Raw genomic sequence first — 27075 nt, forward strand, 5'->3', positions numbered from 1 at the left:
GTGGCCTTTTGAGGTTCACGACAGTAGTCATAAGCGGCCATAAAAGTCGCGCATAATTGGAAGGTATATCGAAAAATTCCCCCCGTAATTAAATCAAAACGGTATTTAATACCATCCTGTGGCAACGGCAAGCGTCAGGAAAGACCATTATTTCTCCAATAATGGTCAATGACGTTTTGAGCGCTTATATAGCTTACGTACCATTCTGGAATGGCAGAAGCGAGGCCAGTGCTGAGTAGGGATGATACCAGCTGTTTCCGTTCGACAGATAAAGTCCTGCTGCGAGCAATACAGACGGCAAGTGTTTGGGGCGTGGCACTGTGTCCGAACAGGGGGCAACGACACTTGCTATAAACCTTAACGTAGTCGGGTTCTTCACGAAATGGGCACATATATTTCCGCACGTCATGAGGGTTTGGTAAATACAAACCGGTCATTAACTCAGCAGTAAATAGTCTCTTTAGGAAATCGAACTGAAATGCGAAATTCAGCTGGCCATGTAATTTTAGGAGCTAGAATTCTCGCAGCAGAATATTTTTAAGCGTCAAACAAAAACAGTGGTCGCCATCTTTCTGGTCGCAATTGTAGTTTTTCCTATCGCCGCGATAATGTGTGCCGGTAACTACTATACTTACATTGTGTGTTCGATAATTAATCGACGCATTGAAAGGGAAAACCTCAATTTCTAATTCTAAAGAACGCTGTTCTGAACCAGTTTCACCACACAAGGTTTCATCTTTCGCTGACATCGTTTTAATGTATGCATCAAATCACTGCATAAATATTCGTCCCGTTCTCTTTGCATAGATTAGTGGGGAAAAAAATTAGAGCTAATACTACAACATATGCGCAGTAGTTAGGTTGAAAGTTGGGCGAGTTAAATCTTGTTCATTTTGAAGGTAGCGCAAAAAACGAGGACCAAGGAGTTGAAGGAAACAACACATGTTGTGTCCTTCTACTCCTTGGTCCTCGTTTTATGCGCTACCTTCAAAATGAACGTATGCACCCTGCAATACTTAAATTTTATTAATGATGTTCTTCATTTCGACAAGTGACAGCTGCGTGCACATTAGGTTATATCACAAGGGAAAAGGGAATAAAATTTCAGATTCAGCATCTTCCTGGAGGTTAGTTCACCTGCTAAAACACGAATGAAGCATCACTGACATAACGTCAAAAAAAAAAAAAAAAAAAAAAAAGTGGGCATTGTTGCGGGGGAGAAAAAAAAACTGATTTTTTTTTTTTTTTTTTTTACCACCTCTACGAAAGTAAAACTATCCTCGTTGAGAGGCGCGGGTTGTTGATAAATAAAGGCCCCAAGAGGCGAAACGTCGCCTCTTTTCACAACAGCCAGCGAACACGTGTTATCAATTCTCAGAAGCGGGACTGCAAGCCGAAGGTTAAGTCCACAGATCCCGAATGCGCGCACCTCAAGCCACCGGGGAACGGCCGCCAAATATATGTTCAATCGATGGCGGACCTTGGCTCTTGCCAAAGCGCAAGCTTACATAGTAACTCTCTTAGGAGACACGCAAACACTCCTCCCCTAAAGCAGTCCTTGGTGCGAAGTGTCCGCTGCAGCCTGTACATTCAAAAGGCAGCGGACCAGTGATAGCGTAATCGACCCAAGCTCGGCGGCCGATCTACTATACACGCTCGTGTCAAGACGCGCGTGCGCTTAGCTAGCGAGGGAGGGGAGAAGACGTGCCGCATTGGAGATAGCCCAGTTTTCAGCCCTGTACGCGGCAGCCGGTGTTTGTTCTTGCGGTACAGATCTGCGGCTTGAGACCGATAAACAAGGAAGCTCCACTTCTTGTCCGTCTTATCTGTCTTACCGCGCACCTCGGGGTACCCACAAAGCTCCAGCTTGACAACAGCGGAGTCCATTGAGCGAGGCACACTTGCGCAGATGGGCAAGTCCCCAAAGGGTATAGTGCAGTCTACTCGTGCCTGATCTCTGGTGCATCTGACATGCCTGTTGGCTCAAGCAAAACAAAACGGCAGCGCGGGCCCGCTTTCGGAAAATGTTGCATCCTCGTTGAATCTGTCCTCCGTTCGTCCGAATCAGTTTAGCTTTTTCGAAAATGTATTCCTTAGCGGTTTGACTTATACTCAGAAACTGCCAATGAGCAGTGCAGCATGTTGCTCCCGCACCGCGCTGCCGACTACGGGCTCTGAAATTACTTCCTGTCTTATCGGAAATTGCCCACGTGATGCCACCAGCTAGGGTGATAGCCACTCTTCTTATACCTTTCGCGTTTGATGACAAGTCGTATGAAGAATTTCACTCCGGCTAATATATCCGAAGTACAGATCCATACTCTTGAGCTCATAAATTTGTTTTTCTTATATATAATATAGTCGCTAGTACACCGGCATATAATTTTCACCGCCGTTTGTAATTTATTTACTAGTATTAGGCAACCATTTTCTCGTAACTCAGGTTGCTGTCGTCACAGCAACCTGAGACGAAAACACCATTTTTTATTAGTAATGAGTGGTGTAGTTATTTAATAAAAAAAAACGTGGTATGCACAGTGTTTGCATTACCTTGACCGATTCGGTTTGAGTTGGAATTTTGAATAAAAAAAAAAACAATTGCCTTACTCAAAAAACAAAAAGAAAAAAAAAAACAAAAACGGACGTTGTAGTGGGTCGAGTATCATGCATATGCTTAACACGTTCAGCAAACTGCATTTAACTATGATTTAGGTACAGAACTCGTACTATACGGCAGATGACATCAAAGAGTACAGGCATTTAGCATATAACGGGGGCGTATTAGCGCAGACCTTTAACTGGATGACTGCCTGTCTCTTATGCTTAAGGCCTCTAATGAGCGCCGCCTGATGTTCAACGCTTCCAAACGCGCATTCTCCAAATGAAAGATAATTTTATGGCTTATGTCATTGGAAGACGAGCTGGTTCTTGAACTATATAGCTTCAAAGGGGAATATTAGCGCTGCTGGGAGCATTCGAGTCTGTACTGTTGCACGTGAAGTAGAGCGCACTTCCCGATCATCTTTCTTCAGTCCTGTGGCTCCGTTCTACTGTGGTGGATTGCTTGGCTCTCGGTCACAATTTGCATTACACGTCATCGGTAGCCCGGTCACGCCGCGCTATTTCCCTAATATCATGTCCATACACAAGCCTTTCACCCCAAGCGAGAAAGAAAGAACGGAGGAAGTTCGGAAAATACGTGGTTCGAATGGTCTCCTCAACCGCCCCTTCAAACACTCAAATACACCCCTCGATATATATTCCTTCATTAACTCCACACACTAACGGTCGCTCAGACTATTTCTTCCCCTCATTAGTCGCCCTGGCCGAGTGCCCTTCGTTCTCCCTGTCTAAACTATCCTAAACTTGAGCTTCTCTAATTAGCACTGCTTTCCGTATCTTGTCATCGCCGCTGCTTTGGTTTTCTTTTTTTTTTTTATAACTTAGTTTACATAATTAAGTTTAACCAATCTATTTATAAACCTTTCATAGCTACTACTGCGCTACTATCGCGACAGTACCAGTTCACTAGCACCAAAAGGAAGCAAAGCTGAAAAGCTTGGATATCTACACAACACTTTATTTCAAAGTAAACATCTTAGTTTCCCATTAAGAGACCGCGACAGTATGCTAGCCTAACAAGAAAAATATCAACAGACCAACTTTCCCTTGGATTTCAACCGCTTAACGCAACCGTGTGCGTCGTACTTTTCGACTGATACAGAGAAGGCTCGGAATCTGGAAACACGCTTCCCGCCTACATACTAGGTAGTGTCGCCCTCAGTGTTCAAGAAACCGATATCCCAGATACACGGCATTCGATGCGCGGCTAAAAGCCACAAATCTCGATTCTCGCATATTTTCTCTGCCCGCAGGTAAACAATCTCCGCCGCCCACCGCCACTTATCTCCCGGTCAACTCCGTTATCAGCGGAACATGAATGCTTGCCGTCTGCCCTGTACTGTCCGCCCAAGTGTGGACCGCGATAAGAGCAGGAGGACTATAGATCCACTAGAGAACTTGCATGGTCAACTTTCCACGACTGAATTTTCACAGTTATGTTCCTTTTCAGCTCATTCTTTTTGTTCTTGTTTTTTTTCTCTCTCTCCTCTTTTGCACAATCTCTCGTTCGAATTCAAACGCTCTTCTCCTGCAAAAGTACTTCTCACGTCTGTAGAGTACTTCCTTTTTGCCTTGTTGACGTAGACTTTGAGCGTCATCTTACGTCAAACCGCAAAACTGGTTTCTTATAGGTTTCTCTGTAACGTCGTTATCGTCCTGTGTTCTGTACGCTTTAGGTTTAGGTAGGTTCTTCAACACAGTGACCTTGTGCTAGACTCTGCCTTCAAATGAATTTCTTGGAAAAAAATAGACATGGATGTAAACTCCTCGCTTCAGAGGATGAATCGCATTGTAATCGTTAACTACATTTCCAAAACATTGGCAGTTGAAATACACGCGACGGGATGCGACAGTAAGATGACAGCCCGTTTTCTTTTTCTGATTACATAGATAAGCTGCTTTGTTGCGTTTGTGAAGTAAGACTAAGATTGAAAGCGTAAAGGAAAGCAATCACAAATTTTGAATGTTTCTGTAGAAGAAGGGTGATACGGGCTAGTTGGTTCATGCCAAAGAGATTAGAAGGAAACAGCGCTATACATATACAGAATGCACAAGAGTGCTGCGTGTCTGCCTTCTCTACTGCCTCGTATATGGCGTTGTTGCATTCTTATTTCGTTGAATTTATCCCTTGCGTGCAGCGATCGTCGCTATTGGTCCTTTTTTCGTGCTACAGTTGCGAAAGCCTGAACAAAAATTCGTTGGAGGCATTTAGATCTCTCTTAAGCGCGGTAATGCGAAAGCCTTTCCTGCGTCTGTTTACACTCATTTGCCGCTTTTCCACTGATGTTTTCTTTTTTTTCCCTCAGTTTTATTCTTTTTTACACTTTCTACTCTTTTCTCCACTGGTTGTTTTTCTACTATTTTATTATTTTTTTCTCTTTTACATTTTTTTCTATTTTACCTTTTTTTTTTTCTCTTTCACTCTTGACTGACTGTTTTCGATGTTGCAACGTAACGAAGAGGCCTGACATTAAAGCTTTGCAACGGTTGCACGTTTTTTGCACAATTTCGACGTCTGTGGCTGTTTTGACGTCTGCACGCTATATCGACGCACATGGTTATTTCAACGTCGAATGACTTCATACAACCAATCTTTTACTCGTAATTACGTCATTCTTCAACAAGGGCGGTATGACACCCTCTGCGGACGGACACTTTCTGCGCACACCCATGAGCCTATGAAGGCTTTCGCTTTAAAAACTATTGCGAGACAGAGTTCATTGCTCGGCACTCACGTCTTGGTTCCCGGGGTCCATCGACGGTGACCTTGATAGCCTTAGCGTACGTCGCCACCTGGGGAGGATTGGTGCTCAATGTGATGGTGAGGGTGAAGCTTTTTCCTGTAAGTAAAAGAAAACGAGAAGTTCAGTCTGAAATCATGCCACCTAAGCGAGGACAAACCATGCCAACAACAAGAAGAAATAAACAGAGCAAAATGGAAGCAACAATTATAAAACGTCAAGCACCTCTAGGAACATTCCAACCTGCGAACTGAGGCTTCTCCTACCTCTACCCTTGCACAGTGCTCTTCCATGCCTATTGTGCACTGTATCATACACGAAAAAAAAAAAAAAAAGGAGTCTACTGCATCGATGACAGAGGAAGGAGGACTTAGGGGTTGACAAGGGGAGAAGTGCTCGATGGGGCCAATTCGGATCACCGGCTCAGACATCAAACATTTTCGACGGGCAGGTCTTTCTGCACTGCAGCAAAGTCGAAAAGTGCGTCCCTGGCAAGTTGGATGCAATCGTCGTTGTTTGCGGGGTTGTAATTAAACACTGTGGTATACGAAAGTTCATGTGTCAACTCAGTAGAACAAGAATCACTAACGCACTCGAACCATAACCACGCTGCACGCTGCATCGACTAGTATACATCTTCACTTGTCACTTAAGTTGTGACTATCGTGACTAGGGAGCTGTACTTCAGCTTTACATTCCGCTGATAGCCATTCTGGGGGACATGGTAACAAGCGCAACACGAGTGCGTAAACGTATATGTTTACTGACAACTGGTGCGTATGCGGGACAACAAAATACAGCACAGCAGGCATGCATTCTTGAATTGTAGTCAAGAGGCAGCACTAATTAGACCGCAACTTTTAATTTTCCCTGTTTTTCGAGAAGGTAACGTATACTTCGAGTTCGTAGTGATTTCTTTCTTTAGTCAAAAGTCCTGAAGCCAAAGTATTTTCGTCTCAGTCGCAAAATGTAGCCGTCTCGCCATCATTAAATGCCAAAGGGCATATAAATGCTAGGAAATGGTTTCTTATCACGGCAGCAATCTGTCTCATATAGCATTTCATGGCGTTTTGGTCTTTAATGGCGTCGTGACGGTTTCATTTTTCGGCTAAGAGAAAATTTTTTTAGCTTCAGTACTTTTGACCAAGATTGTACGAGGGATACACTACGGAGCCTTACGACATTAGTCAGATAGGCGTAGCCAATATCGCGAAATCCCCATCAGTCTCACTTAATAATGGGAATGGCAGGCAGTGATAAGAATATGACCAGTGGAGTAATTTGACATTGATAGCCCATGTGGACTACCAAGCCTACCAAGGAAATGTTGTCCCATACTGTTGGTCTGGACAGACGTTGTGAAACCGCAGAAAAATAGAAGTGTGTCCAGCCTTCGTTCAGCTTGCGACTCGCACACAAGCAGTGCCGGTGCAGAAGCATCTCACCATTCAACTTTGCTTCTGAGAATATGTGCTTCGGGCACTGCTGGGTTAACTACCGGGGCAGCGGTGTCACAAGAGCCACTTTCCAGTGCTTAGAGCCCCGTGTACACGATCTCGCTTCAGCGGCCGCGGAGCACTTACCGGGGCTGGACCCATTTTTCATCCCGTTTTATGCACCGACCCCTTCTTCCACGCCGCCGTGGGCACCCCGCATTAGCCACACCACCGGCTGTGTTCGTACAGCTGTCGACGTCCAAGCTCCTGTGTGTTCCTCTGTACGTGCGTTCCGTTATGAATGTAGAAATTTTTTAACCTTGCTAATGTAGGGTGGTAAATGGATGGATGAACACCACCGTCCGCCGGCAGGACTGAAGGGACATCTCTCTCTCTCTCTCTTTTGATCTTGCCATTTCGCGAGTGCTTCCACCAGCCAGCGTTAAGTCACCTCTTCTGGGCTGTTTTTCTGTCGCCGTTGAGAAGAGCGCTCCTGTAGTTGTTTTTATTTATTTTCTTAGAACCTTGCACCTCCTCGTACTGGTGCGTATGCGTCGCAAATGTTCACTCACTTTATTACGTGTTTATCGCGCTTTTGTCACTCACTGTACATTTTCTGTCTCAACTTTTTTTTTCTTTACCTAATCGCTGTTATGCTGTGTGCGAGGCTCTATATGAGGAGTGTTGTTTTTGAGCTGTTTGCTTCTTTTTTTGCGAATACCACTTGCAGATTTCTGTCGTGATTTTAGCGGTAGCTGCCGTAATCACGACATGCATAAGAAAGGCTTCACGCTCGAGTTCAGTGTGGAGTGCTTGACTAAAAACGGGGCTCTTGAGAGGAGCGCTCGTGACAGCCTTGTCAAATCTTAAGACAGTAGCTACTTTCAATTTATTGTCATAGCGCCTCTCACTTTATTTATTCTGGTTCCTTTTGCCGGCACTCCTTAAATCCGAACCGCGGGCGAATAAGGTTGAAGTAAAGCAACGGATAACATTGTCAAGGATGGATAATATGTAAGAAGAGCACGACTGTCTTTGTGGAGCAATTCAGAATGCGCGCCTTGTTTTTCTATATATTCGGGAACGAGACTGAATATAAATGCGTAGTGATGTATTTCGCAATTTCCTCCTGTCAAGAAACAGCGCGTGGCTTGAGCTATAGGCATTGCAGTGTAGTCAATTTTCAAAGTAGGTTTTCTGCGCAACAGAAAAGTGCTCAGCAAAGAGCCTGAGTAGTCCTTGCAATTAGTAGCTACTACTTCTAATCGCAAGCCGTTAACTATTAATTACCCCTTACCGTTGGTGGGGTGACGATGTAAGCATACGTAATTGAATGAATGAAATTGGTCGGTCAATAATTTACTCCATCCATGAGTTGATCGCTCGACCAGCTCAGTCACTTCATGACAACTGGCGAATCATCATAGATATAATTAATAAATGTAACTCATCACGTGTATTTATTGAAAAGCTTTCTTCTCTGCTTGACTGAGCTATTCAGTCGTTCTTCGGCCAATCTTCTAGTATCCTGACTGCTTTGGATGCAAGCGGTGCTGGTTCCAGTGCGATTGCTTAAACTTTATTTCGAAGCAGTCCATTTTATCTCACTTTATAGCTCTAAAATCACCTCACGATTCCGCATACATGACCTCCTCGTAATGTTGGCTCCCTTTGCCATGCTTCCTAGAGCATGTCTTGTAACGTTTCAGCCAGCTATGCAGGTTCCCGTCAGCATGCACATTTATTTTTTTTTTATAAGGCGTTTATTGTTCTCTCTCCTTTTTTTATTTCATTTTTTTTTCTACCGGAACCTGTATTTACCCATTGTTATTTGCCTTAATATAGTATAATCTTATTTTGTTTTCCTTTGCACCTGTTCATTATTATATCTGTCTATTGTATGCCCTGTGTAATTGCCGTTCTTTTAGAAGTCCTGCTGTCAAGACAGGACGAACATGCAGCCTGGAGGAACCTACAGGCTACGACCTACCCAAGCCTAGCAAAGTGCCACAAAACCTGATCCGAAAAATTCAAAAACAGCACATGCACCTCATGCATACAAGTTTCAGACATCATTCACATATGGAATTGCGAAGGCCAATTAGAGAAATATAAAATTCTATAGCTCTCAGCCAAACGGGCCCACACGTGTCTCCCTGACCTGCTCACCAGTGCCAGGGAGGTTTTCGAAGCCATTGTGATCGTAGATTAAGGAAAATCGCCAACGAAGCTCCGTGACAAAGTATATATTTTTCCTCTGATATGGTGTGACGATGCAAGGAACCACATGTTGCCATAACAACCAGTGACCTAACAGAAGAGCAGTGGGAGACCAAGCTATCAAGCCCCGGCCTGAATGACCCACATGACCACAAGGCACAACGAGAGAACCGAACGACCATATGTGACCCGGTTGACCCGATGTGCCGACCAAATACCGACCCAAGACGCCGCGACACATGAACAGACCACCTCAGCCCGTGCCATGCGGTGCGTGCCTGGGCCACCGTCGACGGACCTTGGCGTCCTGTGGCCCGAAAGCGTCTTGCCGGCCAGACTTCATCCGAAAATCATTATCTTCTTCTTCTTCTCCCTCGTCGTAATGGCACATACCCACAGTGGGGGATTGGCCAGAATTCGTTGTAGGTGACATAACATTTTTGATAATGTCGATTTGACTGTATGATATAGATAACCTAATAATTAGGAGCTAGTGTTGCTGAAATAATTTGAAAATTTTGAGGCGATGTAATAGAAAGCAACCCCTTCATGGATCACTGCCTTGTCGTGGCGGAGGGGCTTGCGAAACTCGATGAAGTCGTGAGCTCTGCTGTGTAGGGCCACCCAAGATAGACAGGTCACGGCAGAGAGTTCTGACAAAATGTGATTCACTGGAGAAGGTAATGGCAACCCACTCCAGTATTTCCTGCCAAGAAAACCCTATGGCCAGTCACAATACCATTAATGATATGGCGCCGGAAGATGAGCCCCCCAGGTTGGAAGGCGTCCCACATGTTACTGGGGATGAACAAAGGGCGATTCCTAGTAGCTCCAGGACGAATGAAGCGGCTGGGCTAAAGCCAAAAGGACGCTCAGTTGTGGATGTGTCGGGAAGCGACCGGAAAGTCCGATGTTGCAAGGAGATGTATCACACAGCAACATGGAATGTAAGATCTATGACGCAAGGTAAACTGGATATCGTCAAGCGAGAAATGGACAGATTGAACATTGATATCTTGGGTATCAGCGAGCTCAAGTGGACCGGAATGGGAGAATTTAACTCCGGCGACCATTATGTCTTTTATTGTGGGCACGAATCCAAGAGAAGGAATGGGGTCGCTCTCATAGTAAACAGAAGAATGGGCAAAGCAGTGCTAGGGTACAACCCCAAAAACGACCGAATGATTTCACTTCGGATCCAAGGTCACCCTTTCAACATAACAGTTATCCAAGTCTATGCACCGACCACTACTGCTGAAGAAGCTGACGTTGAGAGATTTTATGCGGACCTACAATGCCTTTTAGACCGCACCCCATCATCAGACGTCGTTTTTCTCATAGGAGATTGGAATGCCAAGGTAGGGAGTGAAGAAATATCCGGAATTACAGGCAAGTTCGGTCTTGGTGAGCCAAATGAAGCTGGGCAGAGGCTAGTAGAGTTTTGTCAAGAAAACAACCTGACCATAGCGAATACTCATTTTCAACAGCACAAGAGGCGCCTGTACACATGGACTTCACCGGACGGTTTGTACAGGAATCAGATCGATTATATTATTTGCCGGCAGAGATGGAGAAGCGCTATACAAGCAGTAAAAACAAGGCCTGGGGCCGATTGTGGCACCGATCATCAGCTTCTTGTTGCCAAGATTAAGCTTCGATTGAGGAAAACGCAGGAAACTAGAAGGCCTTTCAGGTATAATCTGGATCAAGTTCCATTAGAATATGCTGTGGAAGTGAGGAATCGATTTCAAGAATTAGATCTAGAAGACAAAGAGCCCGAAGAGATGTGGTCTGATGTTCGTGATATAATACAAGAAGTTGCTACTAAGGTAGTTCCAAAGCAAAAGAAATGCAAGAAAGCAAACTGGTTATCTGAAGAGGCTTTGCAAATAGCTGAGGAAAGGAGGATGGCAAAAGTTATGGGGGAAAAAGAAAGATACAAGGTTCTCAATGCGGATTTTCAGAAAATAGCAAGGAGAGATAAGAATGCCTTCTTGAACATACAGTGCCAAGCAGTTGAGGACAACAGCCAATTAAGGAACACAAGAGCTCTGTATAAGACAATCAAAGATATCAAAGGAAACTTCTGTGCTAAGATGGGCGTGATAAAGGACAAACGAGGCAAGGACCTCACTGAAGCCGCAGAGATAAAGAAGAGGTGGCAGGAATACACAGAAGAACTGTACAAGAAGGACTCGAATGTGCAAACCCAACATAAGACGGTTGTGATAACTGATCTTGAGCCGGGCATCCTGAAGAGTGAAGTTGAATGGGCCTTAGCCAGCCTTGCTAAGAACAAAGCTAGCGGAATTGATAGCATTCCAGCTGAGTTGCTTCAAAACCTCAACCATGACGCTGTTAACATTCTGCATACATTATGTCAGAAGATTTGGACAACCCTGCAGTGGCCACAGGATTGGAGGAGGTCAGTTTACATCCCCATTCCAAAGAAAGGCAGTGCCAAGGATTGTTCCAACTACCGCACGATCGCGCTTATTTCGCATGCTAGCAAGGTGATGTTGAAAATCCTCCAAGGTAGGCTGCAGCAGTATGTCGATCGGGAGCTTCCGGACGTGCAAGCTGGGTTTCGCAAGGGCAGAGGAACTAGAGACCAAGTTGCCAACCTTCGCTGGATCATGGAAAAAGCAAGAGAGTTCCAGAAACCCATCTACTTCTGCTTTATTGATTATGCGAAAGCGTTTGACTGCGTAGATCACAGCAGATTGTGGCAAGCTCTCCAAGAGATGGGAGCTCCAATTCACCTCATCTGTCTCCTCAGGAACCTGTATGAAGGGCAAGAGGCCACAGTCAGAACTGGGCATGGTCTTACTGATTGGTTTCCGATTGAGAAAGGAGTGAGGCAAGGCTGCATACTGTCGCCCTGCCTATTTAACCTATATGCAGAGTGCATCATGAGGAAGGCCGGTCTGGACGAGTCTTCAGCTGGAGTGAAGATTGCTGGAAAACGTATCAACAACCTTAGATATGCGGATGATACCACTTTAATTGCAGAAAGTGAAGCGGAACTCAAGAGACTTCTGATGCGCGTACAAGAAGAGAGTGAGAAGTTTGGGCTTAAACTGAACATTAAAAAGACAAAGATCATGGCGTCTTGCCCTATCAAGTCCTGGAGCATCAAGGGACAAGAAGTGGAAGCAGTGACAGATTTTCTCTTCTTGGGCTGCAAGATTACCTCGGAAGGAGACTGCAGCCATGAAATTAGGAGACGCCTGCTTCTGGGAAAGAGAGCAATGGTTAGCCTTGACCGCCTAGTAAAGAGCAGAGACATTAGTCTGCCAACCAAGATCCGTATAACTCGTGCTATGGTCTTTCCAGTTGTGATGTATGGATGCGAGAGTTGGACTGTGAAAAAGGCTGACCGCCGAAGAATTGACGCGTTTGAATTGTGGTGCTGGCGAAGACTCTTGAGAGTTCCTTGGACTGCCAGAAGATCAAATCAGTCAATATTGTCGACCATAAACCCTGACTGCTCATTGGAGGGTCAAATTCTAAAGTTAAAGCTCAGCTACTTTGGTCATCTGATGAGAAGAGAGGAGTCGCTGGAGAAAGATTTGATGTTGGGAAAGGTTGAGGGTTGCCGGAGAAGGGGTAGGCAGCGAACGCGATGGTTAGATGGCATCCTCGAGGCACTGCAGATGAAGTTATGTGATGTTAGGAAGATAGTGAGAGACCGGAAAGCGTGGCGTGACATGGTCAATAGGGTCACGAAGAGTCGGACACGACTGAACGACTGAACTGAACTGAACTGAATAGAAAGCAATGAAAAAAATTTCGTGGCGGCAAGCCGTTGTCTTTATCCTGCTTCCTCTTCTTCAGCCATCCTGCCACGCCCATCGTCATGCCATGTATCTCATCCATATTTACAAACTTCCTCGTCCACGATCGGGAAGATCGCTCGGTGGCCACGGTAACATTACAGACGAGGAAGAAGCGGGCAGTGGCGCGGGCAGGAGCACTAGCGCTCCCATTGAGATTCATTAACAATCACCTTGTCGTTATCGAACATGATATCTCTGGTCTCTGTGTGCATCGGCTTGCCGCCCCGCAACACACACACACACACACACACACACACACACACACACACACACACACACACACACACACACACACACACACACACACACACACACACACACACACACACACACACACACACACACACACACACACACACACACACACACACACACACACACACACACACACACACACACACACACACACTCACCCCCCCCCCCACACACACACATTATATATATATATTAGCAAGCGAAAGGGAGCTGCGTCTTTGTCAGGCTGTATTTGTCAGCTTAATCATATTCTGCGTCTCCGCCCTCTGTCTCTTTACAAACCAAAATAAATGAATTTGATTAGGCTTGACTTGATTTATCGCCTCGCGCCATAAAACAGAAACACTTTAACCAAAGAAGTAGTCAGGGCGGCTGTTCAGTTCAGTTCAGTCGTTCAGCTGTGTCCGACTCTTCGTGACCCTATAGACCATGTCACGCCACGCTTTCCGGTCTCTCACTATCTTCCTAACATCACATAACATCATCTGCAGTGCCTCGAGGATGCCATCTAACTATCGCGTTCGCTGCCTACCCCTTCTCCGGCGACCCTCAACTTTTCCCAACATCAAATCTTTCTCCAGCGACTCCTCTCTTCTCATCAGATGACCAAAGTAGCTGAGCTTTAACTTTAGAATTTGACCCTCCAATGAGCAGTCAGGGTTTATGGTGGACAATATCGACTGATTTGATCTTCTGGCAGTCCAAGGAACTCTCAAGAGTCTTCGCCAGCACCACAATTCAAACGCGTCAATTCTTCGGCGGTCAGCCTTTTTCACAGTCCAACTCTCGCATCCATACATCACAACTGGAAAGACCATAGCACGAGTTATACGGATCTTGGTTGGCAGACTAATGTCTCTGCTCTTTACTAGGCGGTCAAGGCTAACCATTGCTCTCTTTCCCAGAAGCAGGCGTCTCCTAATTTCATGGCTGCAGTCTCCTTCCGAGGTAATCTTAGAGCCCAAGAACAGAAAATCTGTCACAGCTTCCGCTTCTTGTCCATTGATGCTCCAGGACTTGATAGGGCAAGACGCCATGATTTTTGTCTTTTTAACGTTCAGTTTAAGCCCAAACTTCTCACTCTCTTCTTGTACGCGCATCAGAAGTCTCTTGAGTTCCACTTCACTTTCTGCCATTACTTACTAATGGCGTGCAGTCGGTGCATGCATCGCCGTTCAAGTATCATCATCAGTGTAAACCAACACGTGCCCACGTGGCCGCAGAGCTGCGCCATACTGATTCGTTCCATGGACGAGAACGACGTCCCCTTGAATAGCCCGCCGGCAATATCAGCCGAAACACCATCACCAGGGACAGCGACGCTCGTCAAACGAGGTCTATTGGCCCCGTGTCTCTTATTCGTGGTCCTCATCGGAATCGCAGTGCTCGTCACGGTGCTGACCATGCGGGAGCCCCGTCAAAGAGAGCACGGCAATTCGTCCTGCTGCCGATACGAGCTGGGGCTTCTATATACCACTATCAACGGCACCATCGACCCATGTAAGGATATATTCGCCTACGTCTGTGACAATTACCGACGAAATTCGAGCCCGGGAGCTGTACGAGATTTGCGTATACGCGAAGATCCGTCCCGCTACGTGCCTTCCGGCACAGCTGCGGGTAAACTCATCAACCAGCACTTCCAAGTCTGCCTGCGCGCTATGTCCAGAGCCGAAGAACTGGGCCCAGAGACAGTGGCAAGCATCACAGATTTCATGGGCCGCCGAGCCTTTAAGAGCGAGAAGGACACGCTTCGCTTTGTTGTGGAGATGACGCTCAAGTACAGCCTCGAAACGACCGTCCTCTTTCTGACTACAAATTTGCGAGACATTTGGAAGAGGCACTTTCCTTCGGAACGTCTGAGCGGGAGCGACACCGTGGTCGTCATTGCGCGCTCTATTGAGCTGGAAGTGAGTGGACCCCTGGCGAAATATCACGCCCGCTTGCGGCGAGAGGCCCTGGATGCCACAAATGAAGCGCTGTCGACGAATGTCACGCTGCATGAAATCGGGATGCTGGTGCGAAACCTCAAAGACATCACACCTGAAAAGGAGGTCGTTTCAGAGAGCCCGCTAAGTGCGCTAACCGACATGGTTCCTAAAGTGCGCATGGATGAATGGCGAACACTTCTGCAGCGCATCATGGGAAAGACGCCCGATGACCGCATGTACCACACCTCAATCAAACATCTAAATCATCGGCTTAGCATACTTCTGGACACAGCGCGTCAGCCCGCCACCATCACTTTCCTCTTGTTCGATGCAGCGTGCAATTTGATCTGGAATATGATGAGCGCCAGCCAAGGTATGGCCGCACATAATCGATATTTTAGACGCTGCAAGGAGGAAAGCCAGACGCTGATACCGCTGATGGTCGTCAACAGGCTTGGTATGCTCAAGTCCACAAAAGAGCGCACCCAGTTGTTTCGCGCCGGCTTCCGGAGGCTGGCTGGCCTCGTGGCAGAAGCCGCGGTTCGCTTCGCTGCACCAGAAGACGCCAAATCCGTGAAGCAATTTGTTCGCGAAATTCGCATGCTCCTCCCGCATGATCTCTTCGACATGGGCGTGCCTCTGCCAAAGCTGGACTCTCGATACGCATGGAATTTCATGTCGTTGCAGGCGTCCGGATGGACGACTCAACGGGTGCATGCAAGCAAGGACGTTTCGTGGATGGCGATCAGAGACAGCATCGAAACGAAGCACTTGGTTGTCCATAACGCCACCATATACGTGTCCGTAGTCCTGTTCACTGCCTTGACCATCTCGGACGATTTCGATCCCGTGGTAGCGTACGCCACAGTCGGCATGGCCATTGCCGATGCTCTGTGGCGCACCGTCTTAAAAGGGTCGTTTAGTGGAGCGAAGTGGAGCCTAGAGACGAATCGTCGCTTTGATCTCGTCATCAATTGCCGCAACGCTTCGGGAAAGTCTCCTTCGAAAGCCGTGTTCAAACACGCCGAGCTAAGCTTCAACGTCACCCTTCAGGCAGCTCGAGGCAAGTACTGGTCTAACGAATTCTCTGTGGGCGATTTCTTCACGACGTCGCGTAGTCAAATTTTCTTTCTGTTGCTGCTCTTTCACTACTACTGCCCCGGGCGCATCTACACTTACAATATAACGCGAATCGAATCGAACTACCTTTACACCAACACTGAAGACTACTACAAGGCATTTAAGTGTCCTTGGAACGATGTGAGAGACAATGCGTTGGAAGCATGCTTCGCGAACGGCATTAACGAAACCAGTCATTGATATCAACGAACGAATGAACTGGTCCCATGGGACAAAATAGCGACGCCGTTCATTTTCGTCTGACTGCAATACCTCGCCTATAGATATCGCCTGAGCTACTTATGTGGTAGTCTTGCGGCACATCGATTGCAACGATAGTGTATTTATGACTCGCTATGTTTTATGTTATTTTTTTGCGCCTTGTATTTATGATGATCCTTTGTAAGTGTCGCAACAACGTTTATTCGCATAACACGTCTGTTTTATGCGTTGTCTTCGCGACGTTATTGTCGCATGGAGGGGTGACCTATTTTCAAACTATGACCTGGCTTTAACCTGAGACAAACGTTACGTCGCATACTTTGCACACTTTGTGTTTTCAGTTGCATAAGCTTTCTGGCACTAAAAGCTTCTGTGCTGAGAAGTGCCTCAACTTGCTAGAGTTTGACAAGTGACTCGCTATTGCAATGCTCATTATGGAACGAAATTCGTTGCTAGAGCATGCTCATGTCAACCTCGATAGCGCTGGAAAATAATTACGAGTTGGTTTTCGCAAGTATAGGCCTTCAGTCAAAAAGCGACACTGCATGGACACATGCAGAGCCACGTGCCGCATGGCAAGCATGAACTACCGAATGGGAGAGCCCGGCCATAGTCAACTCAGCACACGTTTCGTTGTGACATAGCCTCCTTTATACAATATGGTTGTGATCGTAAATGCTTGCACAACTCGTAATAAAGACCTCCTAAATTGCCGGGCAAAGCGATTGCATATCTAGCAGTAGCAATATGCACAAGGGAAGCGTGGCTGGTGGCAGTTTGCACATACAGGGCAGTAAGCATTCAGATACAGGAGCTCGAGGAAAGTAAACAGAACGATTTTCTTTATATCTAAATGCTATACTGTTGCTATATGTATATGCAAGCTCGAGGCAGAAATATATAAAGGTAACCGTCCGCTTATTTTGTTGTCTTCCTGCCCCAACGGTATTTCAGTAGCGTGTCCCAGTGCGCTATGGGGTTTAACATCCCAAGGGGAGAGACGCCGTAGTGGAGGACTCCGGAAATTGCGACCACCTGGGGCTCTTTAACGCGCACTGACATCGCGCAGCACACCACGGGCGCCTTCCTTCTCGCCTCCAACGAAAAGAGGCCGCCGCGGCCGGGATTCGACCCCACACCCTTGGAAACAGTAGTCGAGCGCCATAAGCACTGCACCACCGCGGCGAGGCGGTTATGTGTTTTGACTGAACGTGTTCTGATCAGGCAGAAGAATGCGCAAATGAGACGCACCAGTCCCTTATGTAACCTTGCGCTTTTCGGTCTGTGTATATTTAACAACGTAAACTATTGCAGGCGGTTATTTTTTGGCTTGTTAACAATATTTTTCTTTGTTCTGTAAAACAAGATCACTTGCTTGTTTGGAGAAACCGTAGCGCTCAGTCCCTATCTACACTGTTACGCTAGAGTGTGTGCTTCCTGCGCCGAAAATTGAGACAACGATAAAAAAAAAAAAGTGTTTTGTCGCCCTTAGCTCCTCACAGTTACCTTTCAATGTGTTTTATTTATGCGCTGTCATGAATAGTATTTCACATATACGGGAGCGAAATGTGCTGACCTCGCACGGCAGCGGCGACGTGCCGCATGACCTTGACGGGTGCCTCGTGTTTATGCCCAATTGTCTTGTCGGTTGTCGCATGCTGCTCGTCTGGCCGTACGCCTTATCGATCGCCGCTCAGCAGGTCCGTATAAGCAAGGCCACCCTCAGATAAGGGCGAGAACATAAAAATGTAAAGCAAAGGTGGCGAAAGAAAACTTGGCCACTTGCGCGGCGGCTGACACTTCTTTTATGCGGGAAGGACAGCCTGCTGCGGTCGGCGTATCACGAGGCATATATCGAAGCGTCGTTTCGGAGGTATGACAGGAGTGCTATATTCGTAAGTCTTCCCGGAAGGCCACCTCTACGAGCTCGCACTGTTTTAACAAGCGGTGATATTACCTCGTACAGTGTTCTTATATTTTGAGTTGTCTTATTTAAGAGAGCGTTATTGTCTCATCTCTTTTTGTCAGAAATAACAACCTGCAACTTTGAACCACATGATGCTACGTTTATGAAGTTGACAGGGGCCAAGCTTCGTGACCTCGTTGACTCTGTATCAGCGTCAACTGGCTGATATAGTATAACTCTCCTATAGGAAGAAAACGACCACGTATTTCGATCGAGTACACAGGGTATATACTGAGCCAAACGCGAGCTTCGTGCCCATTATCGGCAAACTACCATCCGCCGCTGAAGACCCCGCTCTCTCTCTCTAATTATCTATACTCTGCCAGCCACGGCCAATCAATCACGAGAAACTTCGTAATCTCATCTGTCCACCTGACTACCTGCCGCTCTTTCGTACGCTCTCTTCTTCTTCCTATCCATTGAAACTTGGTTTCAATCGGGATATCATTGACACAAGCCTCGTGTCAACATGTTTTGCACACAAATGCATTCCATTTGTTAATCGTTTAAACGTGTTGTCCATTACATACCACTGGGTCACAGTACCCGTTATCTTAATTTGCTACCAGGAAACAACGACTTGAAGGCCTTACATTCAAGTGATTTGGAGAAACGGAACTAAAGAAACGTATAGCATCGTCATTGGAAAGGTACACCTATTATCTCCTGGCCCGCTCGTTTTGCGGGACAAGTGTCGAAGATACAATTCGCAGCAATTTAACTTTTGCCACTCTGGTTACTATACGTGTGGAACCCGTCAGACTCGCGGGCAAATTTTCCACAAGATTGCGCGTCTTGCTCAAACGGAAGAAGGAGGCTATGACGGAAGCAACTTCCGTCTCCTCGCTCAAGAAGGAAAAACCAGTTTCGCATCCATCAAGCTCAGCTTACCCACCGGCATAGAACAAGACGTTTAATCCCCGCAGCCGCTCCTTTCGTTTCCCACACATTCTCGACGTGTCGGCGCCTAATTCTTTGATCTATAAGCGACGGGAACAGCTTCATCGCGGCGATTACGGGACAATTGTTCGCCTCGTTTTCCACATCATGGGATGGGCGAGCCTCAGAGCACGGACGTCCGGTTCTGTATGGACGACGAAAATTCTCCTTCTTCCGGCTTAGAGCACGTGCACCCTCGGATCAGCTTGGACGGCTGTATGGCTCGCCCCGTCTGACCTATTCCCGTGCACCTATATGGCGTCTCAATCGCCGTCTTCTCCCGGGCTCATAGCGGGGTGCCCCGCTGAAGCGCTTTTCACGATCTTTGCGTGAATAGCGGGAGCAAGGCAGGGGTACCGCGCCGTGAAGTTATCGTGGTTCCGCGCTACACTTCCTCGCGGATTACTTTTGCCGGTGTTTTCATCATCTACGTCGTAAACGCATGAGTGAATCGTTACTTTCTGTATCGCGCGAAGGCGTTTAGTGAGTGTATTTCTATGATTTTTTTCCCCCACGCTTATATCATGGTACGCTTATTCTTGAAACCAGTTTGTCGGATACGATTTTTGCTGGCTGCAGGTCCGTGACGCGCACCCATTTCTTTTCGTAGTCATCAGTGGCGGCTGTAGAGGGCGAAGTTAGAGGCAAACATTCCACGCCGAAAAATCATGCTCCTGCCTCGTTTGTTTTCCTTTATTTTGTTACCTTCGTTGTCTATATTTTTTTATTTCGCTGTGCTTTTTTCTTCACTGACCGCTCACTCAGGCCAAAGTGTCAATAAACACCTTCATTACTATTTATTTTATTCTTAGTTTACTTCAGTGGTTTGAACGCGCGCAATCATTCGTGAGGGCATCTATTTTTTCCCAGGTATGCACTTCGCTGCATACGCATTTTCTTCAGATCGCATGATACTTTCTTTTTTTTTTTTTTTTCAGAGCCGTATCGTGTCAACATTCGACATTAGCTCGCGGGACTCGCCATAACGATTATTCATTGTAATGAGCTATTTTTTTAAGGCTTCATGAACACGCATTAGCTCTAATATCCACGTAGCTGGAAACTAGCTCCAGCTGGGCCCTGAAACCGTTGAGGGCGGTCAGCAACGCACGTCAGCTCAGTGAAAAGCCCGAGGGAGTGGCATCTTACCACGAGTGCGTGGCTCCAGAGGAGAACGTCCTTTCACCCTGCTGCAAGCCACCTTCTTATGCCGTCCGTACCGGCACTTTTTCCCCATTCTCCCCTTTTTTCTTCCCGGTGCTATAACTGCGCCCTCGTTTCACCTTTTATGAAAGGCGCGCGGCTCTGCTGTGGCGGTCATTGTGGCGACGCCCTACTCCTTTTTTTTTTATTTATTTAGGTTATGTTAAAAGCCACTTGTATGTGCGGGGTGCGGCGTTCCGCAGCTCGCTGAATACCCTCCAAGGTACTAGGGTCTCTTTTCTTCGGGCTCCCTTCGAGTCGTGCCACTCTGCCCCACCAGGTTCCGCAACCGACCGGAGCTTTATTATGCCAGTGATCTCTCAATTCCAGACGCGCCCTCTGGCCACCTTTCCTTTGGGTAGACTGTCAGTCCTTGATGTCTCTTTTCCCCGTTGGCCTCCCGGCGCGTTCGTCGGTGCAGGAGTAGAGCAAGCACATTCCGATTTATACACGGCATGCACCATCCTGACATAGAGATGACATCTATAGCTTAGCTTGGGATAGCGGTTTAGCGATTTTATACTTTGGAACGTAAGACAGGGAGGGGGAGGGGGGGCGCAATTTTTAAAGGCAATTTTTAAAGGCAATTTTTAAAGGCAATTGACCGTATCGCCACCAGCGCCATCTTAGTATATTTTTTTGTACTGAAAACTTTGCTTTGGCTCGCCAGATAATGAGAACGTCACTGTAATGCGGAATATTTGCGAGCCATGCATAGTGATAGTGTTCTCTATGATCATCACCTGCCAGAATTTGCCTTCAACTGCGGACCCAGCGGTTCTTCTAATGCTCTCCATTTATCCTTGCCTTACGCTGCAGATGCTTCTTCTCAATAGTCAGTACTATCACAATTACTGACGTTCTGTGATAACTTCATGCCCCGCACATGCTCATTTAGATGCCAGTTGTTAATTGTTATCATCTGGTTTTCTGTTGTAAAGTCACTGACCCGATTTTATTTTACCCTTTAATTTTCATTCGTTTCTTTCCTTACCAATGGGGTTCGTTCTGATCACTGGCTCACGTGAGCTAAATTATCGCGGTACTGATGGGCGGATTAAAACGATTTGGGATTAAAATACAAATAATTTGTAGTTTTACATGTACAACTGCCATAGGGGGGGGGGGGGGGGGGGGGTTGGGGTGTGCTAACAGATCAGAATTATTTGTATGCTGCATTTTTTTTTGTAACTATGATTTTAATAACGACAGAATCAGTGTGCTGGTAATAATTATAATAAAAAAGTACAATAACCTCACCTGTGAGCCAGCAAATAAACTAGTTCACCGCATCTGACAACAACAGCGCTTTCTATGATTTTTCAGTGGACTCCATGCACACATACATACAGAAAACACGTGTTCAGAGCCAAACGCAGCGCTTAGAATGTTTCGCAGTACCAAGACAGAGAAAAAAAGTTATTGAAAGTAAGAGTGGTATGGACACAGACCGATGGAAGCGAGAGGAGCCGACAGACAAATGGATAACCATCGAGAAGTCGATCTCGGCTCTCCGGGGGTCATCCCTGCCGATCCGGTGACCACCGAAACCATTAGGGTCGGCGGAAGATTGTGTAGTGCAGCCAGTGCAGGTTCGCGCACCGGAGCCGGGACCCCAAGTATAGGGCTGCTCGGCCTTCTTCGGCCGAGAGCCCCCGATAACAAATGGTGGCTCGTTTACTTCCCGCGCGCGTCACTTTCGGCTGGGAATCGAAGCGAACTCAACCCCCCGCAGCTGCGCCGACGGGGAACGATCAACAAAGGCGACGGCGGAACGCCTCGGACATTAGACGTAGTGCTCGGTTCGCCGGTTATTGTATACCCGCGCTTGTTGAAACTCCACTCCTACGGTAAATCGTAGGCCGTATTGTGACACGGGTGCACTCTTCGACGTTTGTTTTTGCCGCTTTGTACCGTGAAGAACCACAGGAATCAGTGCTGTTTTTTTACAAATGCGTCTTCACAAATGCAGCGAAACTGCACATGACCAAAAAAAAAAATATGTTGTAAAATAAGTTTCATACAGGTAATAACAGACTGCGGCATATTAAGATATGCGAATCTGGATCGGCAAACTGTCTCCACGGTCTGCACCTTATCAGCTCCTTAATATTTTCTCGCGTTGCATAAGCTTAACTCTCTCAACGCAATACAAGTCGCTGCAAAATGTTTCCCACAATGTGTGCCATATGTGTTTATCATTGCGAGTGCTACGAGCGACCAGGAATAGTGTGCTTTTTGCAGAATATTGCCGTCGAAAGACAACAGACGTGTCGATTGATCAAATGTAGAAGCTGCGTCTTTTTTTTTTTTTTTTTTTGCCCTGTCTGCATTTAACCTATTGCACGTGAAGTGGAGTCATGAGAAATCAATGAATATATACGCTCCTTTAAAACAGAGAAGAAAAAATAAATGCCCGGATGCAAGAGCATACACTGCAAGCGCCAGCTCACCCTAAATGATGTCATTGCCCAGAATATGAACAAAAAACCTCTTAAGTTGCAACCTCCTCTGGCAACAAAACAAGCCTTTGCTCGAAGCGAGAGAATGGGACAGCCGTTTCCTTAAACCGACGGCAGTTTGCGGAGCTGCGCGCACAAGACGGAGAGAGTCGTCACAAGGCTCCAGTCAGCATCCACACAGGCCCATCGCACACACGAAAAAGGCCAACCTCTGCGGTGCCGAGGAGCAAACCGTGATGCGTACCGAGGCTGGGCGGACAGCCCGCAAATTCGGCCGCCGGCGGGAAGGTCCTCGCGGCGTGCCGTACGGCGGCTGCACGCTGATCGAGGTCCGAGCGCGATGCCGGGCGTCGGATGGCGGAAACAATAGGTGCGCTCTTCTCCGGTCCGATATCCGGGCCGCTTTCCACGGATGCGGAAGTAAGGGGGATATAAATGACGCCAAATCTCCGCGGCTCATGTCTGCGATCGGCGTTGCACTTTCTTTGCATTCTTTCTCTTGCTATGTCAGGCACAAGGACTCGGGAAGGCTTGGAATTATGATTTAACCTTGAGCTCAATACGCAAGCCGCCATCAAGTTGGCGCTCGCTGATGCAGAATGAACACTGTTATGACGATAGTGATGTCCTCATCGAGTATGTCGTCATTGATGAATGCAGTACGTCTCAGTGACCGGCAATGTTCATGCGGGGTCTGCGCATGGCGATTTATAGGGAAACAGCAGGGGATAGCGAAGTATGTACATTTTTGTTTGTGTTTATATCTGTATGTCAGCGTCATATATAGCGCACGGTGACGGAAACGTCGTTTGCTATCGAGGAACCACACTGATTTTGTGCGCTCGAAGAAGTTTTGGCCGAAATCATATGTCTGTGTATATATATTGCTCACAAAGATATGTTTTGCTAGCATATTGCTGAAATATTCAACTCATTTAACAACACGAGCCGCCTGGAGCTCGAATCGATTGAAAAACATTTACGTCAGCTTTGCTCTGGCTGTGAGAGATGAAGTGGGAGCACTGTACGAATATACGTGCATGACATCCGCTTCAACACAGAGCAACCGAATCTGACTGCGCTTCGTGTCATCAGCATAGATTTTAAAAAATGCTGAGGGTTTCTCGGTTAAATCTAATTATCTAAGTGTGAGCTTTGTTAAGCACGTCTACACGGCCATACTGGCACTTCCGTGTCCACAATCCCTTGGTAGTCCTGGGTTGGACAAGGAAGAAGCAGGCAGTGAGTGGGTTGTTGTTGTGGCTGTAGGAAGAAGAAAAAGAAAATGCACGAGCCTGCTACTGGCTTTGTAGCTGAGCCACATCCGCTGCCTTGTGCGGACGGAAGAAAAAATAGAGAAAAAAGAAGAGGGAGAGAAAGACGTGCGCCGATTTCGGCCAAAACTTCTTCGAGCGCACAAAATCAGTGTGGTTCCTCGATAGCAAACAATGTGCTCTACCTTGAAGCCCGGATTCCACCCTTGATATGTAGATTACAAATTCTAACCGTTCAGACGTACTTAAGGATATATGAATCAGAGTTTCACCGATCTATGTCTATTTTTTGCTGTCAACCGACCTCCTTTTTCGGTGTCCATTGGTCTAAATTTCACACCCCGCAGGTTGTTATGGTCAAAAATTTGCTGGACCCCTTAAATGTTTCCCTTCCTAGTATTCTACCCATACAAACCATCGGTTCATCTATTAAAATTGTCTTTGACGACATATTCCCGAATAATGCTAAAAACTTATCATCCGTTATTCTAAACGGATTATTAGAAGATCATTTAAGAAGTCTTTCTGCTAGTTTAGTTGTAGCTACTGACGCATCTCAAAGTAATGAAAAGGCGGGAGTGGGTATATATTGTCCACATTTAGACTGGTCTTTTTCTGTCCGGCTTCCGGACTTCACCCCAATTTTTGAGGCGGAGTTTCTGGCGGTGGTACTCGCTCTACGTAAATTAGACTCCTCTTTTACTAAAGTGGCAGTAATTTCCGACTCTCTATCATTGTGTTCATCTCTCTCTTCGTCGGTGGATTCTGCAATAGTAAAAACCTTTGTCTCCCTGATCCCAAAACATTTGAAAATTGTACATATGGTATGGGTACCAGGCCACAGCAATGTGGATTTAAATGAATATGCTGACAATTTAGCAAAAGAGTCCCTTAATGGCCCCGTATTATCTATCCTTCCGGCGACCGCGTACATCACCGCAGCGAGGTTTCGAAGAAACGTTCTATTAAATATGAAAAACGGACATCTTTTAAGATCTGAGGACTACCTGCATCTAAATTATTCTTGGAATAGAAAATTATGTCATTCACGGCAACTTGAGATTTCACTAACAAGGCTGCGATGCCGCATCCCACCTTTAAATTTCTATCTTCACAGGTCTGGTTTGGCAATGTCTCCCGTCTGCGCATTTTGCGGTGAACAAGAAACATTAGATCACTTTTTATTGTTTTGCCGCCGCTTTACTACGCTGAGAAAACAGTTGATGGAAAGGCCATTGCAACAGCTTGGCCTTAGTTTAAGCAGCCCGACATTGTTATCATTTGGCGCCACCATCCTTGGGCACAGTCACAGGTCTATTTTTACCGCCATGCAAAATTTTTTACTGCACTCAAATCGTTTTCCTTGCTAAATATTAAAACATCACTTGTCCTACAAATATAGTGTCAATCTCCCGTGAGTGTTACCACTTTTCATATTATATTTCACTTATTTCCCATTTTGTTTCATTTCCTCTACCCCTCAAATTATTATTAGTACATATATATATATATATATATATATATATATATATATATATATATATATATATATATATATATATATATATATATATATATATATATATATATATATATATATATATTTCTTTTTATGCAAGTATATTAAAAAAAAAATTCTTTGCTACCCAATTCTTGGCCGATCCCCCTCTGTGGGTATGTGCCATAAGTTATTTGGACAACAACAACAACAACAACAGCCTTCGTCCACCATCGAAGCAGTGGCGGGTGCAATGACGCCTACAACAGATAAAATTCGGTGGCAGGCTAGCCCACGCCGCAAGCGGCGGTGACCTACCTGTCCCAACCCCATCAGGGCCAGGATCAGCCACCCTTCACCACCTCCTCCTGGAGTGGGCAGGAGCGCTTGCTCCGACGCCTCAAGTTGAAACCCGCAAATGAATGAGTTTGGGAGTTGCAGTATACAAATAATATATAGAGCTACTATCGGATGAGCTTCTATTATAGAACGCATGCACGAACCTAAGTTGCTTGATTACAGTTGCTTGATGCCTTTTAAGGCGAAAATCTTGCGAGGCTCATGGTGGAACCTCGCGTTGGCAAGATGTGTCAGCGAGATTTCGCGAGTGACATATACTGCGCCTTTCCTGTAAACCAATTATAGAACACCGATCAGCTTTGATGCGTTCAACGGAACGCTGGTTGTGTTCTACTAGGGGCGCCCGATGTATACTATACGGTATATGCAGCAGCAACGCTCAGGCTTTCGCATTTCTCCGCTGCAGATTCTACAGATGCTCTCAGAGCCTTTTGTTTCCTCGTATACAAAGATAAAATAAGCATGAGAGAAATAGAAGAAATAAAGAGAGAGAGAGAGAGAGAGAGAGAGAGAGAGAGAGAGAGAGAGATAGGAAAGACAGAAAGAAAGAAGGAAAGAAAGCGAACGCACGTCTTTGCGGACTGCCTTCGTAACAGCAAATTGGGAGCGGGCTTCAATTTTTGAAGAGCAGAAAGGACTTTTTTACTCATTTTCAACGCTATAGGCAGATATCGTGACACAATGACGAATTTTGGCAGACCCTAGGCTACCAAATTTTTGGCAACGCCCACGTTAAGGGAACACCAGACCGTATCCAACGACTATGCGAAGTCCTCGCTAGCGAACGTCGAGCTACGGTGCGCATAGAACCGGCGCTGTCCATTTAAAGCAATGCACATGTAATGTAAGTGCAAACTGTGACGAGCACGTTCCTGTGCCAAACTATAGGATGTCAACTTAAACAATCTATTGTGCTCCCTCTCCTGTCTGTTTTGCAAAGCAGGCATTCGCCGCACGGAAAGCCTGTTGAGGATCCTGTGGCAAACTC

General features: G+C 46.3%; 1 protein-coding gene across 1 annotated transcript in view; it reads right to left on the reverse strand.

Moving 5' to 3' along the window:
• Window positions 1-27075, reverse strand: part of LOC146207728 (uncharacterized) — a 46879-nt gene that overhangs the window by 13091 nt on the left and 6713 nt on the right. The window contains exon 2 of the mRNA XM_084590080.1: window positions 5358-5462. Within this exon, the coding sequence (XP_084446206.1) occupies window positions 5358-5462 (105 nt within the window). The remainder of the gene's footprint in view (window positions 1-5357; window positions 5463-27075) is intronic.

The sequence above is a fragment of the Amblyomma maculatum genome, chromosome 1 (genome assembly GCF_055883805.1).
Source record: "Amblyomma maculatum isolate TAMU_Amacu chromosome 1, ASM5588380v1, whole genome shotgun sequence".
NCBI classification, from domain to species: Eukaryota; Metazoa; Arthropoda; class Arachnida; order Ixodida; family Ixodidae; genus Amblyomma; species Amblyomma maculatum.